Consider the following 19,664-nt stretch of genomic DNA (forward strand, 5'->3'; position numbering starts at 1 on the left):
TCAGGCATTCCATACCGACAAATGATCTCCTTCTTCAAGAATCGACTCACAGCTGACTTAGTAACATTCGCATAAGAAGTAGCCTCTACCCATTTTGTAAAGTAGTCAATTACCACAAGATAAACCGATATCCATTTGAAGCTTTCAGTGATATTGGTCCAATGACATCCATGCCCCACATGGAGAAAGGCCATGGAGAAGTCATAACATGCAAAGGTGAATGTGGTATATGAATTTTGTTCCCATAAATCTGACACTTATGGCATTTCTTAGTATAGTTGATACAGTCCCCTTCCATAGTGGCCCAATAATAGCCAAACCTCATAATTTGCCTTGCCATCGTGAACCCATTTGCATGCGTCTCACATACACCTTTATGAACTTCTTCTAAAATTAGCTTAGCTTCCACAACATCGACACATCTCAAAAGTACTTGGTCTTTCCTTGTCTTGTACAGGATATCCTCGTCCAAGACGTAGTCACAAGCTAACCTTCTCAAAGTTCGTTTGTCATTTTCATTGGCCTGTTCAGGGTATTTACGATCTCTCACATATCATAATATATCATGATACCAAGGGTTATCATCCTTTTCTTCCTTCTCAATGTTACAACAATGAGCTGGAGCCTCGTAGACACTCATTTGAATTGGTCTTATCTCTTCCTCTTTATTCGCCTTAATCATTAAGGCCAAGGTTGCTAAAGCATCTGCCATCTGATTTTTGTCTCGTGGGAGATAATTGAAGGTGATGTCATCGAACTCCTCAAGTAACTACCTTTCGATAATTGATCAATTTAGGGTCCATTGTCTCTCATTCACCTCTAAGTTGATAAATTACCAACGCAGAATCTCCATATACTTCTAGGGTTTTTATACCTCGTTCTATAACTGCTTGAAGTCCCATTATGCATGCTTCATACTGCTAAGTCTCGAACATATTCAGCAATCTCTTGGTCAGGCTAACGTAATCCCTGTCTCTGACTTGACCTTTAACTTGATGGAGCTCTCTTTTTATACAATCTTCTTGCACCTTGAGCTGCTCAATCCGAAGTTCACCATCATGCAATGCCACTTCCAAATCTTCAACCTTACTTTTTAGCTCCTTTAACTCGACCGTAGGATCATGGTTTCGATGCCAACGAAGGGATCTTCCAAGCTCAGTTACCTTGGTCTTCAACCCTTTATTCTCTTCCTCTAATGTCAAATTCTGCGACCGCATCTCTTGGAACTTTCTCTCCCAATACTCGGCTATAGCTTTTTCCACTTGAACTTCTTTCTGCCACTGTTCCGAAGACCTTCCTAACCCCACTCACTTTAAAGATACTTGTGCCTTCTTATACTCCTCTTTTAAATCATCTCGGTCTTCCTCAACCTTCCTTTTTTCCTTCCTAACTTTTTCAACCTTCTTCTTTTGTAGGTCAACATCTAGACTCAGGTACATCTTCTCCTCCTTAAGCTTTTCTATCTTCTTTTCCAATTCCAAATTCTTTTTCTTAAATTCTTGCTTCATGATATCAAGCTCCGAGGGTATCACTTGTAGATATTCCTCCATTGGTCGAACTTCTTCCATTTTTGTCATAAGGACATTATTGTTAATCCTTCTACTCCTCCACTCGACATATTCCGGTGTTGTAGCAGGATTAATGGCCACTCCCTTCAACCGACAAGTCTTGTTCTAAGCACTAGAAACATCGCTAACCTTCCTCTTGTAATCGGCTCCTCTGTATACAAACTCACTTTGAGCCAACCCATGAGTCGCTGGTATGAACTGTCTCAATCCATGCTGCCTTAGCACGAGCAAAGGGGCATAACCAATGGCACCCCAAATTCCCAACAGGGGAACCCAATCAAAGCTGCCGCATCGATAAAGTATCTCACCAGGAACCATCCATGGAGCTCTCCACTCAACATCCTCCAACTGAAGATTCCGAAGTAATGCTATCCAATTCTCTTTCGGCACATCCACTTTCCTAGATAAGGCTACTATATTTTTCAACGGGGAGTAGTTCTTAAAGAAAACCCAACAGACAATCCCATCAATCAATCGGAAGTGACTGTAGAACCAAGCCAAAAGTAACTGAGCACACCCTATAAACCTGCCTGCACCACCCCTCCTACATGCACCTAAGGACCTGAATGTCTCCGCCAAAATCACAGGGACGGAAGTGACCCTTTTATTGAGTCGATGAAAAAGATCCGTGGTTGCCTCATCCACATATCCCAAAGCCCTAGGGAAAACCATCAGTCCATACAAACTTAAGGCAAAAACGTCCACCTTCTTCGTCTCATCGGGGTGTGTCAAAATCAGATCTTTCAAAGCGTCCCACGAAATGCACTTGCACTTACCCTTTTCTTTAATTCTAGCCGTGATCCACTGCTCGCTCATTCCCGTAATGGTCATTAATTTCTTCCAAAAGGTAGGGATACAAGCACCTCGAGAATAGATCCTATCATTTTGAAACCTAGGACAACGAAGTAAGGCAGTGTACTCCTCTACGGTAGGTACCAAATCTACTTCCCCAAAAGTGAAACAACTATACGCCGAGTTCCAAAACTGAGCAAGGGCTCGGAACAAGTGCTCATCTACCTGAATATCGAGCAAGTAAGGTAAATCTCCGTAATTATCGTAGAATAACTGCTTGGTCTCATTGCCCCACTGATCCCAAATTTCCTTAAGCTCTTAGAGATTATTCTGTGTGATACTAATACGAGTATAATCTGACAGCTCCGACACATATCCCATAGTTATACTATCTCCCTTTTCTAGATAAGTTTGCTCTGACCATCTATGAACATCGGCGTTGCCCTCCATTCTATCAAGAAGTCCGTTCTCCATAATAAAACTTCCTAACTTAGAAACTGATCGTGAATCGATACCTTTGTAAATGCAAAATGACATGCAAACAAAAGAAAAGAAATAGTCAGTATCACATGATATCAATAAATCTCAACGATAATTTATAAGGGTAATATCTAAAGTTTAACTCTAACTAAGTTGGGCTCTTATAGTTTTTCTATATGAGGTTGGCTCTAAAGTTTGAGGTACCCGAACTAGAAGATTCCTCGATTCTCACCCATTATAGGCTCATTTGAAACGAGTTCAGTTCAGGGGAATACATTTCCCTATGGCTACATGGAGATGAAAATCTCACGAAACCATAGGTACAGATGTATCCCGAAAGTGATTCACTATCCTACACGGAGGCGAAAACCTCATGAAGGTGTAGTTTCTCACTCCCACTTAAGGGTGTGACCACAACGGTCATGCAAATACAATGCGTATCAGAGTATAGCAACACATGCAATTATACAAACATATGTAATGCAAAGAGGATTAAATTTTAAAATTTTTAATTTTCCTCCTTGACCCTTAACTGATGATATCCAGATCGAAGGTCGATCTTGGAAAATACAGAAGCTCCTCTAAGCTGGTCGAACAGATCATCAATCCTTGGTAGTGGATACTTATTCTTAATTGTCAGTTTGTTCAACTGGCGATAATCAATGCACATACGCATCGTACCATCCTTCTTTTTCACGAATAACACCGGTGCTCCCCATGGAGACACGCTTGGCCTAAAGAAGTCCCTATCCAACAACTCTTGAATTTGAGCCTTTAACTCCACTAACTCCTTCGGTGCCATCCTATATGGTGCGATGGACACGGGCGCCTTTCCAGGCAACAAATCTAATCCAAACTCAACTTCCCGGTTCGGAGGCAATGCTGGAAGCTCCTCCAGAAAAACATCTTGGAACTCCTTTACGGTCCTAACCTTATCCACTGTCAGTCCCTCCTCTTTCGACTGACTTACAAATGCCAAATAGACCTCACAACCTTTCCGAATCCACTTTTCAGCCCTTAATGCCGACACCACATTGGACAAATAATCCCTTCGCTCACCTATCACCATAACCTCATCATCCTTTGTGGTCCTTAACACCATTCGTTTAGCAGTACAATCTAGGGTCACCTTATGCTTAACAAGTCAGTCCATTCCCAAAATGAGATCAAACTCTCCGAACGGTAACTCCATTAGATCTCTAGGGAAAATCCTACCTTGAGTTTCTAAGGGTACATCCCTATACAGTTTGTCTACCCTAACCGAGTGACCCAAAGGACTTAGTACAGATACCCCACTCACAATCTCCTCAGAGCAGTCCAAGTCGTCCATAATCCGTTCTGTGGCCTCCAACCAATATTCCGCCATATTCGGGGCTATACCAGACACGCCCCTAAAGATCTCCGCTTCGTTAGCCCGAAGTCATTCAGATCCCCGAACTTCATTGCCCATATTTGCCCCGGCAACCCTTTCCAGAACACGAAGCATTGCCTGTGACAGGGCATCATCCCCGGCACCGCGGTCATGAGACTCTACCTCTGTTTCCGGTGGTACCGGTGCATCTACCGGCGGCATATGTCTCGAAGATAAAGATCTCGCTCGAGCACTTCCTCGACTCCGTCTATAGCCTCTTCCACGAACGGCTCTTGTACTCATATCGTATTATCTTGATTACGAATTTTTATGCATTAATTCAATATTCCAGTGTTTATTACAGATGTTTTATGAATCAGACAGTAGTTCAGAGTTTGTTTTCGCAGGATTGAAGTCTAGCTACAGTTTCAGTCTCTTATCAGATTTTTCTATGGTTTCAGTATCATCCTATCTAGAGTATCCTAGCAGGATTTCAGTACAGACAGATAAGTCAGAAAAATATTCAGAAGAGTTCAGAGTAATACTTACAGGCTTGAGCTGGAGATTCGGAATGCCACCTTCTAAACATCTAACTTTTGAAAATCAAGTTTTTCGCATTCTTTATAAAATTTTCGCTTTCAAAAATCTTTGTTTTTGTAAACCCATTCCACAGCTAAGTTATTGCAACCTAGGCTCTGATACCACTAAATGTAGCACCCCAAACCCAGCCCAGAAGTTATGGCCGGATCCGGCATGCCATATCAAAAACGTTAAAAAAAATTTCCATTCTAAGTCCAGAAAATCGTACTTGATGTTCAAAAGATTAATTCATTAAGGGTTAAAGTGAATGGAAGCTGTGCACCAGGTAGGAAACCGGAAAAGAGGTGGTGAGTCCATCGGACTGCTTAAGTACCAAGCTCCCTTCGGATCCAATCCTAGACATGCATACCGCCATTGCCACACCTTAACGTCATGGATATTTCTAAGAAACCGATTTTGATTAAGTCATTTTTAGGAAAAGTGATTAATTTTGGAAAATACTTTCATTGCGGAAGCTTTGCTTGTTGTCGTATTATTTTGAAATCAATTATTGTTTTTGAAAACGCGTCCTAAAGCTATCCAATTTCAACAGTTAAAATATGTAATACCTATCCTAGTAATACATATTAAAACCATCAAAAATAATTAAGCGGCCTTATTACATTTAAAAAAACCCAAAACTTCAAACGTAAATAAAAAGATGTCCAGTTCACCAGAAGAAAACCAAACTTTTAGAACGGGTGGCCGCTCCGAATTCCCTCACAGCTCCAAGCCCACTATGGTTGGGGATTTCCTGCGTGGATGAAAATAAAAGGGGTGAGTTTGGGGAAACTCAGTGTGTAAGAAAAACCCATTCACAGCCCAAGTCAGCTCAAGCCTATTGGGCCTAAGCCCATTCAGGTAACAGTGGTACTGGGCCAGAGCCCTTTTCAGATTACAATAAACTGGGCCTTAGCCCCTTATTCAGATAACAGTATGGCCCATAGGCCCATTTCAAAATACATGCAACATCAGTAAACATATGCAAGCCTATTTGGGTAACAAGGGTACTGGGCCAGAGCCCTTTTCAGATTACAATAAACTGGGCCTTAGCCCCTTATTTAGATAACAGTATGGCCCATAGGCCCATTTCAAAATACATGCAACATCAGTAAACATATGCAAGCCCATTTGGGGAGACTACTCAACCCACCGACCACTACACTCCACCCGTACCAGCCATACACTCCATGTGGGGAATAGCTCAACCCACCCAGCCCAACACTCCACAGTTGCAGCCTTGTTGCTCAGTTAACAGTAAATTGAGGCAAAGCCTCCAGTACGTGGACAAGCCACTTTCAGTACTTCCTCCGTCAATATCCCAGTCTCATGCATTAGATAATAACAGCATGGCATGCAGTAAATAACAACAATCAAACATGCATTTAGGTCAATTTAACCCTAGGGGTATTTCGGTAATTTATCTACTAGGGGTAAAACTGTAAATTTTCTACTTTTAAAGGTATTTCAGTAATTTATCTATTTTAGGGTTTTTCATGCATATTCCTACTTTTCACGTACTAACAGAATCACATACCGAGGGTTCTTACCGAATTGGGCGCGTTGGCCCATCATTCCAATTTTGGCCCATTAAGCCCAAAAATATCGAGGGCACAGAAATCATGCACTTTGCAGTCCAAATTTTGCAGTTTACCAAAAACATTAATCGATTTACCTCACGAGCATTCAGACACTCGCAAATCTACAAAATACCGATTTTCGGCATTTCGGCTTTTCGACTTTTGCCGATCCAGACTAAGAAAGAGGGTGTTAGTTACACACCTGTTTGCGACGATATACTGATGAGATCCACACACGAACCGCCTACAATTGGATTACTAACACGTTAATCTAACTATTCAAATACAAACTACGTATTAACCCCTTACAATATTCGGCCAACCACACCTACAGATCATAGTAAGCTTATAAGAAAACAATAAGCAACTCATTAACAAATTTTTGTCAATGTTTACCACATAATCATAATTTCACTGCAAGCTGTCTTCCTGAGCAACAGTCACTAAATTATTTATAACTGGAGCTACGAAACTCCAAATCAAGTTCCGTTAATTTTCCCTGAAAATAGACTCATATATCTTCTATCCATAAAATTTTCAGAAGTTTTTTGTATGGCCAATCAATACCAGATTTTTCTTAAAGTTTCCCATGTTTCACTGTTTGACTAATCTGACCACTCTTCATTACGAATCAAATTTCTCATTGTACAAAATTCAAAATATGTTCTTGTTTATTTCATTAGAAACTAGACTCAATAAGCTTTAATTAAATAATTTATTCAGCTTCTAATTCATCTCCCACAATTTATGGTGAGTTTTCAAAGTCACGTTACTGCTGCTGTCCCAAGCAGATTTATTACCAAATCACTCTTTCACACATACCTTGCATGCATGTTATTTAAACATGTATATCACCAATCAATCATCACATATCTATGATTTTACTTAAGAATAATCTCCATTTCATCATTTTAAAGCACAACATGTTAGCTGATTTTTTCCCTTTAACATCTAAGGCACATGCATGCTCATTTGTTTGGCTCAACTTCACATATTTTCCATTTTTCATCAAAAGAACATGAAACAACAACCATTTCCTTCATTTTAATTCATGACCAAATGCTCACAACACAACCAAAAATCAAAATATACTTCAAGAGTTAAGGTAGAATCAAAAAGAACTCATGAACATCAAGATAGAAGCAAACTACCATGAACTTACCTTTAATTTTCTTTCCCAAGTGACCGAACACTCAAGAACTTTCTCCTCTCCTTTCTCTTCTCTAACTTTCAGCTATGATGAACAAAGATGGACAAAACTTTGTTCTTTTCACCCCTTTTTCTTTTAATAAAACTTCATATTTTAGCCATTTAATTCTTTAATACAAAAGATATGAAATTCTTATCATATTGTTTTTTCAACTAAAATTTGCGAAAGCTTTGTAAGAGCTCGTCTAAAATTTGCTGTTTGTTCTAAAATATGGGTTTTCCATATTTCATTGATGAATTTATAAATTTCACTTGGTAAACCTGGATTATAAAAATCTTTTATTTCTGGAATTTGTTGTTGTTTCAACAAATTTTCTACTCCTTTTATAACTTCAGAATAACTAGCCTGAAATGCTGAATTTGGATCCTGAGACCAAGGATATTGGCTTACTGTTCTTGGTTGGTATTGGCTTACCATTTTTGATTCATATGATGAAGGAGATCTAGTTGGTTGTCTTACCATTGGACGAGGAATATAATATCCTTGATTAGGATAGAATGATGTTAATATAGGAGTAAATCCTTGATTAAGATTTATTTTATTTCTTTTGTTGGGTTTTTTATGGACTGTGGTCCATTCTCCAACTTGTTCTAGAGGTTTTTTACCTCTATCCATAAGGCCTGCTAAGATAATCAGCAATAATGTTATCAGTGCCTTTTACATATAAAACTTCAAAATTAAAACTACATAATTCATTATACCATCTAATTCTTCTAGGTATGGTTTCTAAACTATTATTAGTAAGAAATTGTTTAACTGTCTGATTGTCAGTTTTTATTATAAAATTTTCAGATGCTAGATATATGAGAAAGGTTTTTATTGCTTTTTTAATAGCTAATAATTCTTTTCCATATATAGCATAATTAATTTCATTTGGTTTAAATTTTCCGGAACTATATCCACATATTAGTTATTCATTTTTTGCTGTTTTAGCCTTTAAAATACATCCCAATAATTTTGTGATGCATCTGTTTCTAAAATTAGTCTATCACCTTGTTTTGGTAAATAAACTTTTGGGTTATAATATTTTTCTGATTTTATATTTTTAATAATTTTCGAATCTCTTTTAGACCAATTAAAAGTTTTATCCTTTTTTAATTTTTCATATAAGTCACCTATTTTTTGAGATAAGTTAGGAAATAAGTTTCTTCCATAATTAACTATTCCTAAAAATTGTTGAAGTTGTTTTTGATCTTTAATTTATTCAGGAAATTCTTTTATTTTTACTATAATATGATCTTGTATTTTAAGACCATCAGCAGATAAATTTAATCCTAAGAATTCTATTTCTGTTTTTTCTAATTCTATTTTCTTAGGACTCAGAATAATTCCATGTTTTATGAATTCTTGAGAGATAATATTTAAATGTTTTCTATGTTTTTCTAGTGTTTCTGAAAATATTAAAATATCATCTGTAATAGCCCAAATTCGCTCGGGCTTAATAAACCAAACAGAAAACCAAAAGAATAAAATAAAATAAAATGTCCAATTTGTACAATCCATGTTACAAAAGAAATAAAGCCCAAAAGGCAAATTATACCCCATAAACCCATTGCACATGTGGCCCAACACCCAATACCCCATTAGCCTAAATCAAACCCAAATACCAACACTACCCGGCAAACCCAACCCGTTACATTACAAACCCATTTCTAAAAGCCTACTCCTAAAACCCAAGACATACAAGGCCCAAATGGCCCAAGTTGTTAACAGAACACGGAAAGCCCTAGGGTTTCAGAAACCCTAGGCGCCGCAAATGGAAGGCTCCAGAAGCTAAACACCGTGATCAATACGTCGGTTCGTCTTGCACCATCAGCTCCGTGATTCCAGGCCGTGATTTCAGGCTTCGAGTCATGCCCGAGTCAACGCCGGTGTTCGTTGTTGCTAAATCTCCTCGATCACCTGCAAAAATGGAAAGAAACGATAGAAACAAAACAAATATGGCAGGGAATAACTTTAAAATATTCAAAATACTATGTACAGTGGCTATAAAAGCCTGAATCAAAATGATGTAAAGGGGATCTTTTTGGGCAGAAAAGAAAAAGAACACACAAATATTCACAGAAGAAATAAGAAACAATCGTTCATTTTCCAAGATGTGATATTTTGTTTTTTTTTCATGTATAAATATATGGATCTATTTATTTACTTTCTATTTTGCAAAAAAACTGTTAAAAATCGAAAAGAAAAAGGGTTACCTGTGTTTTACCCAGAAACGAAGGCTTTTAGCCTTCTAAACCGCTGTACTCGTCGAGATTGGTGATGGTGCGTAGGCGCGTAGGGGACCTGATGACGGAGACACCACGGCGCTCTGAGGGTCTGACCTCAACTCTCTTTCAGAGAGTTTTCTCTCATTTTTTTAAGGCAAGTTTAAAAATGATTTCAGGGCTAAATTTTGGTTTATATAACCCCTTGAGTACAACGTCGTTTTGGCTTAGTTCAATAAGCATTTAAACGGCTTCGTTTCAACAAAAGATCCGTGCGTTGACCCGATTACCCGGGGAGGATCCGTGCGTTTTTAGAAAATGGGCAAATTGCCCTATTGATCCTTCCGTGTTTTCGGTATTTCCAGTTTAATTTCATTTTATTTCTTAATTTAGCCTAAATATTCTAATTCTATTTCAATTTGGCCCTCACAGTGATTTAAAACCGTATTCGGGGAAACGGTGTCATTTTGGGATTAGGGCAAATTGCCCAGTGAGTCCCTCGATTTTTATGCGCTTTCCAAATGAGCCCAAATTCTTTTTATATTTCTCTAATTAGCCCAAAGTTTCCAATTATTTTTAATTTTAATCCTTTTATATATTTTAGTTTATTTTAAATACTATTCAATTTTTTTTAAAAAAATATTAATTGTATAAAATAATATATTTATGTAACATTCATTATATTATATTATTTTATTATTATTTATTTATAAATTACATGTTATTATATTTTCTTATATATATATAATATTATTATATTTTTTTATTATGTATTATTACTCATTGATTGTATAAATAAATTTTTTTAAAAAAAATTATTGTTAAATAAATAATATATATTATCCTTATTGATAGTATTCATATTTCATTATATTTTATTACATATTACATTTTATTATATATTTTTATATTATTTATCATATGGTATATATTATTATATATTTTGGTTATAAGTTATATTCTATATTTTACTATATTATTTCTTACATTATTTCATTATAAAATATATATTATTTTATTACTCATTAGTTATATAGTTTCATTATTTTATTTTACTATTAAATAAATAAATGTAATATCAATATTTAGTACATTATAAGTTATTATACCCTATAGTATAATCTATATATGTATTATTTTAAAAATATATGGAGTCCTCTTTTTTATTATTTTTCTATTATTTAATATATTTCTAAATAGCTTATTTTTTATATTTTGTATACTAAATTTGTTTATTTATTTTTAGATTCTCCTTTATTTTGATATTGTCTAATGGATTAAATTTCACATATCATTTTATTCTTGCTTTTTTATATTCACATAAAATTAGTTAATTATGATAGTTTAGATATATATTTGCATAAAATGATAAAACATATATTGTAATTAGGTTTATTCGATTTCTTGTGCTATGTAACACATCATTATTTTCAAGACAAAAGAAATCTCATTTGATTCAAAAGGAATTTTAAAAAGTAAGGCAATGTTTTGATATTTGGAAATTCGAGAAGTAGTGCCCTAACATGCTGGGTTGTAATTTCCCGTTTGTCCAAATATCTAAAATATCCTTTTTAAGCGAGTTTTATAAATCATAAGATGATTTCAGCTACGAAAGTTTAAAGATATTGTGTCCAATTATGCTGGATGTGATATTTAATACTCCTTCAAAGCGAATGAATCTCGATTCTCTTAATTTGAATTATTACGGTTTTAATGAAACCTCATTTTTTAAATATTTTCAAAATTTTGACATTAAGACAAAATTATTCAATTTGGTACCAATTTTGGGCATTACGAGGGTGCTAATCCTTCCTCAAACGTAACCGACTCCCGAACCTATTTTCTCACAATTTCGTAGACCAAAACGTTTTATATAGTTATCCAATCACACTTTAAAAGATTGGTTGCGACTCCCATTTTTGTTTTTCAAAAGTCAATCCCTCGTTTTTAAAAAATCCCCTTTTTTTTTAAAAATGGTTTCGACAGCTTGGCGACTCCACTGGGGACCTATAAGAGAGTCAAGCCAAAAATTGATTATTTTCTGTCTTAATGTCAGAAATTTGGAACATTTAAAATTTGATCTTTTTTTTACATGTGTCTGCTGCATATGTTTGTTACTTTATTGATATACATTGCATTTGCATGACCGTTGTGGTCATACCTTTAAGTGGGAGTGAGAAGCTACGCTTTTGTGAGGTTTTCACCTTCGTATGAGCTAGTGGATTACTTCCACGACACTGTACCTATGTCTTCGTGAGATTTTCATCTCCGTATGGCCATAGGGAGAAGTGTCCCCCTAAACTGAACTTGGTCTATATGAGCCTATAATGGGTGAAGACCGAGGAATCTGCTGGTTCAGGTACCCTGGCTATAGAACTAAAACTCATATAGTGAATTTTCAAGTGCTTACCCTAGGGATAATAGTGATAACCTTTAGAAAATTACCCTTATAAGTATTTGTTTATCATTTTTTTATATATATGATACTGACCTATTTTTTTTTATTTTGTTGTTATTGCATGTCATTTCGCATTTAAAGGTGTCGATTCAAGGCTCGATTTCTAGATTAGAAAGTTTTGTAATGAGGAACGAATACCTTAATAAAGTGGAAGATAATGCTTCTGTCTGTACCTGGTCAGAGAAAACCTAGTTAGAGAAAGGAGATAGTATCATTGAGGGGTATACGTCTGAGTTATGGGACTTCACCCGTGTTAATTCGACGCAGAATGAGTTGCAGGAGCTGAGAAATATTTGGGCCCAATGGGATGATGAGGCTAAACAGCTTTTCTATCAGAGTTATAGAGACCTTCCATATTTGCCAAACGTCAAGGTAGATAGGCACTTGTTTCGAGCTATGGTACAGTTCTGGAACCCTGCTTATAGTTGCTTTACATTTGGTGATGTTGATGTGATGTGATCTTGTACCTACTTCAGAGGAGTATACGACTTTACTGCGTTGCTCAAGGATTCAAGGTTACAAGGCTTATGTTAGACCTGCTAGCCTTCCAACTTTTGTGAAGAATTTGGTGATGATTACTGGGATGAGTGAGCAGTGGGCTGTAGCTCGTGTGCAGCAAAAGGGTGATAGTAAGTGCATTCCATGGGCCGTTTTGAGGGATTTGATATCGACGCATCTAGATGTGAAGAAAAAGGTCGACGTCCTGGCTTTGAGTATTTACGGCATAGTAATCTTTCCAAAAGCGTTGGGGCACATAGACGAGTCGGTTACAGATTTGTTTGATCGACTTGATAAACAGAACACACCTGTGCCGGCGATCCTAGCTAAGACGATAAGATCCTTGAGCGCATGTAGAAGAGCTGGTGAAGGAAGATTCATTGGATGTGCACAGTTGCTGTTGGTTTGGTTTCATAGTCACTTCTGGAAGCTAGATAAGGTTCATTGTCGAGTTTTCTTCAAGGGTTATTCTCCCTTAAAGGAAGCAGTAGACATGCCTAGGAGAGATGACATTTCGGAGGAGAGGTGGATAGACATTCTTCAGAATCTTCGAGAAGAGGATGTTATGTGGAAGGCTCCCTGGTTAGTTCCTAGTGAAGTCTTTTACCGATGCGGCAGTTTTGATTGAGTCCCTTTGCCAGGAATTTAGGGAGCTGTTGGATATACACGGTTGCTAGGTCTAAGGCAGTATCGAGCGAGGCAGTTTATACCAGCTACACAGGGTTTAGCTCAGAGTGATTTCTCTTACAAAGGAGATCATTACAAGAAGATGATGCGAGAGATTTCTGAGGCTTGGAAGAAGCCTTTCTGTATGAAGATCTTGGCTGAAGGCTCGGCGTCAACCCTTGAGTATAAGGGGTGGTTTAGTAAGAGAGTCAACGATAATGTTCCTAGGCTGAATTTGGGAGTAGCTCGATCATTAATGAGAGCTTACGAGTGATTCCATTAGAGTTGGAGGTTATGAAACAAGAGTTCGAGAGAAAGAATTTGGAACTAGAAAAGAGGATTGAGAAGCTCGAAGAAGAGAAAATGTGTTTGAGTCTCGATGTTGACGTTCAAAAGATGAAAGTCGAGAAGGTGAAAAAGGAAAAGAGAAAGGTCGAGAAAGATCGAGATGACTTAAAAACGCATTATAAGAAGGCCCAGGTAACATTGAAAAGGGTCGGATTAGGGAGGTCTTTAGAACAGTGGCAGGATGAGATTCAAGAGGAGCGAGCCAAGGCCGAGTATTGGGAGAAGAAGTTCCAAGAGATGCAGTCGCGTAACCAGGCCCTAGAAAAGGAAAATCAAGGACTAAAAGTTAAGGTGACAGAGCTTGGACTATCCCTTCATCATTATCGAAGTCGTAACCCTGCGATCGAGTTAAAGGCAAGCTTGGACAAGATTGAGAAAATGAAGCACAACATAGGAGAGTTAGAAGCAGCACTACAGGGCTCTGAGCTACGGATTGAGCAGCTCGAGGTAAGAGAAGAACAGTGGAAGGGAGAACTTTACCATCTTCAGATTCAAGTGGGAGATAGAGATCATGTCATGGGAGAGGCCCTAGTTCAGATTCGAGAGGTTGCTGAACACTTGCAGGAGTTGGCAACACAAGCTAGAACACTGAGTATGATGTATGAGTCATCGTCAAACAAAGGACGAGAGTTAGCATTGTTATTAGATAGGGTTAAGACTCTAGGCCTGCGGGCAAAAGTGTATTTGTAATCCGTTTTATGAAAAGATTTTTGTTCCTTAAATAACGTTTTCTAAAATGAAACTGAGTCAGAATCGACATCTTTTTGCATTCATGCATTTGCATTTCATTACATCATATGCATTCAAGTTTAGAGAAAAACCCTAATTAGTTAAAATTATTAGGGAGAAAGAGAGTAAGAAAAAGAAAATCTGGAAGCAACACATCCTTACGGTACACGCGTTAAGTCGAAGAATATGGACCAAAGATTTGAACAGCTATAGAAGGACATGCAAGACCAACTGCAAGAGCAATTGGCAAAAATGAAAAATGACATGAGGGAGCAAATGCTGGAAGCTCAGAAGAACATGATGGCTGAGATGGCTTAACTACTGAGGGCCACTGATAAGGGAAAGGCTCCCATGGCAATTGTTGGAGAGGAGAATGAGGGTCATCCTCCTGGTTTCACTCCACCTCACATACGAACTCAACCTGAGGCATATCCTTGAGGGCCGCCTATCACAATAAGGCCTCAACAGGGTCAAGTTGATGCTGGGATCCCTATAAATTTCCCAACTGGCTCGGGATTCAATTTAGGCGATAACCTTACCAATCCTTTCATTCCTGATTTGGATATAGCTGAAAAGGAATATTTGAGAGCCGAAGCTGCAAAACAATTAGAAGAACATTACCAATGGCTTGAGGAGAAATTTAAAGCTTTAGAAAGTGCTGATGGGCATCATGGAGTCGATGCCAAAGACTTGAGTTTGGTCCCAGATTTGGTGCTTCCTCATAAATTCAAAATGTCGAAGTTTGAAAAGTACAACGGGACTACTTGCCTAGAGGCCCACATCACGATGTTCTGTAGAAGATTGACTGGGTACGTAAATAATGATCAGCTGTTGATCCATTGTTTCCAAGACAGTTTAGTAGGAGCGGCAGCCAGGTGGTACAATTAGTTGAGCCGGGCTAGAATAAGTTCATGGAGGGATCTTGCACAAGCCTTCATGCAGCAGTACAATCATGTGATTGACATGACTCCAGACAGGATCATGCTACAAAACATGGAGAAAAAGCCTAATGAGAATTTTAGGCAGTATGCACAGAGATGGAGAGAAGTGGCCATGCAAGTTCAACCACCCTTGTTGGAGAAGGAGACTACCATGTTGTTCATCAACACTCTAAAGGCTTCATTCATCACTCATATGATCGGAAGCACCACTAAAAGTTTCGCTGATATAGTCATGGCAGGAGAGATGATCGAGAATGCCATAAGAGATGGCAAAATTGAGGGAGAAGCAACCAAGAGATCGGCCCCAAGAAGAAAAGATTGTGAAGTGAATAACATCATCACCTACAACACGAGGGCAATCACAGTTGGTCAGTCTAAAACGGCTGCAGTTGAGCATCAAAGTTCCCAGAAGAAGGAGTCGGGTACAAGGCAAAATTCTGAGAGGATGCAATTCACACCTATCCCTGTGACGTATCGTGAGCTTTATCAAAGCTTATACGATGCACATGCTATTTGTCCTTTTCACTTAAAACCACTGCAGCCCCCATATCCTAAATGGTATGATGCAAACGCTAGATGTGAATACCATGCTAGGATACCGGGGCATTCAATTGAAAACTGTATCGGTTTTAAAAGGGCTGTAGAAAGGCTTATCAAGATGGGAGTAGTGAAGTTCGACAATACCCTTGGTCCTGAAAACCCGTTGTCAAATCATGGTGATCAAAGAGTGAACGCCATTGGCGAAGCCAGTGAGAGAAGAGTGAAAGAAGATATTGCTGAGGTGAGGACGCCTATGAAAGTAATTTGGGAGGAGATGATGAAGAGAGGTATGTTAGCCTCTAAAAATGAGAAAGGAGAAATAAGGAACTATGGTGAGTTCAATGAAACTCAAGATTGTGAAGAATTCAAGGCCTTGGTACAAGGTTTTATAGACAATAAAGAGCTGCAGATTTTTTAAGGTAGCTCTAGTAAAAAATAAGTATGTGCACTAGAGGATGAACAACAAAGAACTAGTCGGCCAAAGATTATTATTTCCTTGCAGGGGAATAATGAAGTGGGGGCACAAATGGTGCCTAAGGTCATAATCCATAAACCTGTGTCATTTCCTTATAGTGATAACAATAGGGTACCATGGAGTTATAACTGCCACGTGTCATTACCGGAGAAAGAGGATGTAGCCAGTACGTCCAAAGATGTACAAATTGAAGGTTCCCATACACGGAGTGGGAAGCGGTATGACACAGTGGGCGTCAGAGAGGAGCCCATAAAAACAAAGAATGCTAGTGTGGAGAAGGAAAAAGAAGCTGAAGTGCCCGTCAAGGAGCCAGTAAAGGAGGAGGAGGCTAAGGAATTTCCAAAGTTCCTTAAGCATAGCGAGTATAGCGTGGTCGAACAATTGCGTAAGCAGCTGGCTCGCATACCAGTATTGGCTCTACTTCTGAGTTTTGAGGCGCATAGGGAAGCATTGATGAAGGTGCTTAACAAGACATATGTCACCCATGACATATCCGTTAACAAGCTGGACCGGTTGGTGAACAACATTAGCACGGATAATTTCATCTACTCTAATGACGATGAAATCCCCCCGGGGGACAGGGGGTCAACTAAGGCCTTACACATTACCACTCGATGCAAGGGGTACACACTCTCAAGTGTGCTTGTAGATAATGGATCAGCCTTGAATGTTCTACCATTGTCTACATTGAACAGATTACCCATTGATGATTCTCACATGAGAACATGTCAAAATGTGGTAAGAGCATTCGATGGAACAGAAAGGAAGGTGATGGGAAGGATTGACATCCCCTTGGAAATTGGGCCGAACATATATGAAGTAGACTTCTTAGTGATGGATATCAAGCCTTCCTACAATTGCTTGCTAGGCAGGCCATGGATACATTCAGCAGGAGCGATGCCCTCATCATTGCACTAGAAATTGAAGTTAGTGACGGAGGGACGGTTAGTAACCATCAATGCGGAAGAGGATATTATAGCCGCAGTCACTAGCAAGGCCCCTTATGTCGAGACGAATGAAGAATCTATTGAGTGTTGCTTTCGCTCTCTAGAATTTGTAAATGCCACCTTTATTTCAGAAAGGAGTGAGTTATTGGTGCCAAGGATAGCAAGAGGTACGAGGATAGCTCTACAAATGATGGCAGGAAAGGGAGACTTACCAGGAAGAGGTTTAGGACAGTATCTGCAAGGAGGGACTTAGATCCCAAAGTTGATTGAGAAAAAGGATCGCTTTGGGTTGGGCTTCAAACCAGACTATAAACAAGGGAAGAGGGAAATTGAGAAGCGCCAAGAAGAAAGAAGGGCACACCTCAATAGAAGAGAAGTAGAATGGGAGTCAATGACATTCCGTCCAATATCCCAAACTTTCATATCGAGAGGAATACTTGAAGAGGGGAGCTATCAAATTAATGCTGCACATGACGAAGGATCAGAGCAAAGGAACCTTGAGGGCATTCACTCTTACAAATCGGGAAGCTCTCTGAACAATTGGACTGTGGAAGAACTTCCTATAGTCTTTAGGAATTTTTTAGAGTAATTCTCAAACATTCTTGTTACTCTAGAGCCTAGGAGTAATAGGATTACATTTGTGAAATAGGGTTATGATCATTTATCATTTTAATAAAACATAACTTTTATTAATTCAAACGAGTATTGTTTCATTTTTATCAATTAATATTCTGTAAAATTTTGATAATTCTTATACTTTCATTCTTAGTACATAAATAATTTCATTCATTCTTTGTATATTCTTTATACTTCTCAGATCCTTAGATATCAATGACATGAGCACTGATATATCAAATCCTGATTTCTCTCACGAGCAAGACATGTGTTTAGAGGAATCTCAGGATTTTGAAGATGTCTAAGATTGTGATGTGTCTCTAGATCTTTTGAGGATGGTGAAACAAGAGGAAAAACAAATCATGCCACATCAGAAAGAGGCAATAGAGAATGTAGCCCTAGAGGAAGGAAAGGAGGTGAAAATTGGCACGCATATTGACAAAAACACAAGGCAAAGATTGATTCAGTTGCTTCGTGAGTTCAAGGATATCTTCGCATGGTCCTATCAAGATATGCCAGGTTTAAATACTGATATTGTGGTGCATCGTCTCTCAATATGACAAGATTGTAAGCCAGTCCAGCAGAAGTTGCGAAGAATGAGGCCAAATATCGTGTTGAAAATAAAGGATGAGGTCAAAAAGCAGTTTGATGCAGGATTCTTGCAAGAGGTGAAATACTCCGAATGGGTAGCTAACATTGTACCAGTTCCTAAGAAAGATAGGAATGTACGGATGTGTGTTGATTACAGAGATTTGAATAAAGCTAGCCCCAAAGATAATTTCCCTCTACCACACATAGACACATTGGTAGACAATACAGCGGGATATTCGTTGTTCTCCTTCATGGATGGTTTCTCAGGGTACAGTCAGATAAAGATGCATCCCGAGGACATGGACAAAACCACCTTCATAACTTTGTGGGGTACCTTTTGCTACAAGGTAATGCCTTTTGGGTTAAAGAATGCAGGGGCAACATTCTAGAGGGCCATGGTGAACCTGTTCTACAACATGATGCATAAGGATATTCAGGTATATGTTGATGATATGATTGCCAAGTCGCGAACAGAAAAGGAGCACATTAAGGTCTTGAGAAGATTATTTTTGAGATTAAGAAAGTTTCAGTTGAAGCTCAATCCAGCAAAGTGTACCTTTGGAGCTAGATCGGGAAAGTTATTAGGCTTTGTAGTCAGTGAAAAGGGAATTGAAGTTGACTCAGACAAGGTCAGTGCCATACGAGAATTACCTCCACCACAAACTCAGAAGAAAGTTCGAGGATTTCTAGGAAGACTGAATTACATCGCTCGGTTTATTTCACAACTAACTGAGAAGTGTGATCGCATCTTTCGCCTACTTAGAAAGCACAATCAAGGTACTTGGGATGAGGAATGTCAGAATGCTTTTGAAAAGGTCAAACAGTACTTGTTGAATGCTCCGGTGTTATCTCCACCCAGTCCAGATAGACCACTAATACTGTACTTATCAGTATTCAGCAATTCCATGGGATGTGTGCTTGGTCAACATGACGAGCCGGGAAGAAAGGAGAAGGCGATATACTACCTCAGTAAGAAATTTACAGAGTGTGAGATGAGATATTCACCAATTAAGAAGTTGTATTGTGCTTTAATCTGGACAACTCGAAGGTTAAGACAGTACATGCTATATCATACTACTTGGCTTATTT

The 19,664-nt window shown here is 38.3% G+C and overlaps 1 protein-coding gene across 1 annotated transcript; it reads left to right on the forward strand.

Annotated features, from left to right (window-relative positions):
- Window positions 1-15,519: 15,519 nt before the first annotated feature.
- LOC107917364 (uncharacterized) lies at window positions 15,520-17,340 on the forward strand. Its single transcript, XM_016846721.2, has 3 exons — window positions 15,520-15,873; window positions 15,949-16,323; window positions 16,450-17,340. The coding sequence occupies exons 1-3, from the start codon at window positions 15,520-15,522 to the stop codon at window positions 17,338-17,340; spliced, it is 1,620 nt and encodes a 539-aa protein (XP_016702210.2).
- The last annotated feature ends 2,324 nt before the right edge of the window (window positions 17,341-19,664 follow it).

This window comes from Gossypium hirsutum, chromosome A01 (genome assembly GCF_007990345.1).
Source record: "Gossypium hirsutum isolate 1008001.06 chromosome A01, Gossypium_hirsutum_v2.1, whole genome shotgun sequence".
Taxonomy (NCBI): Eukaryota; Viridiplantae; Streptophyta; class Magnoliopsida; order Malvales; family Malvaceae; genus Gossypium; species Gossypium hirsutum.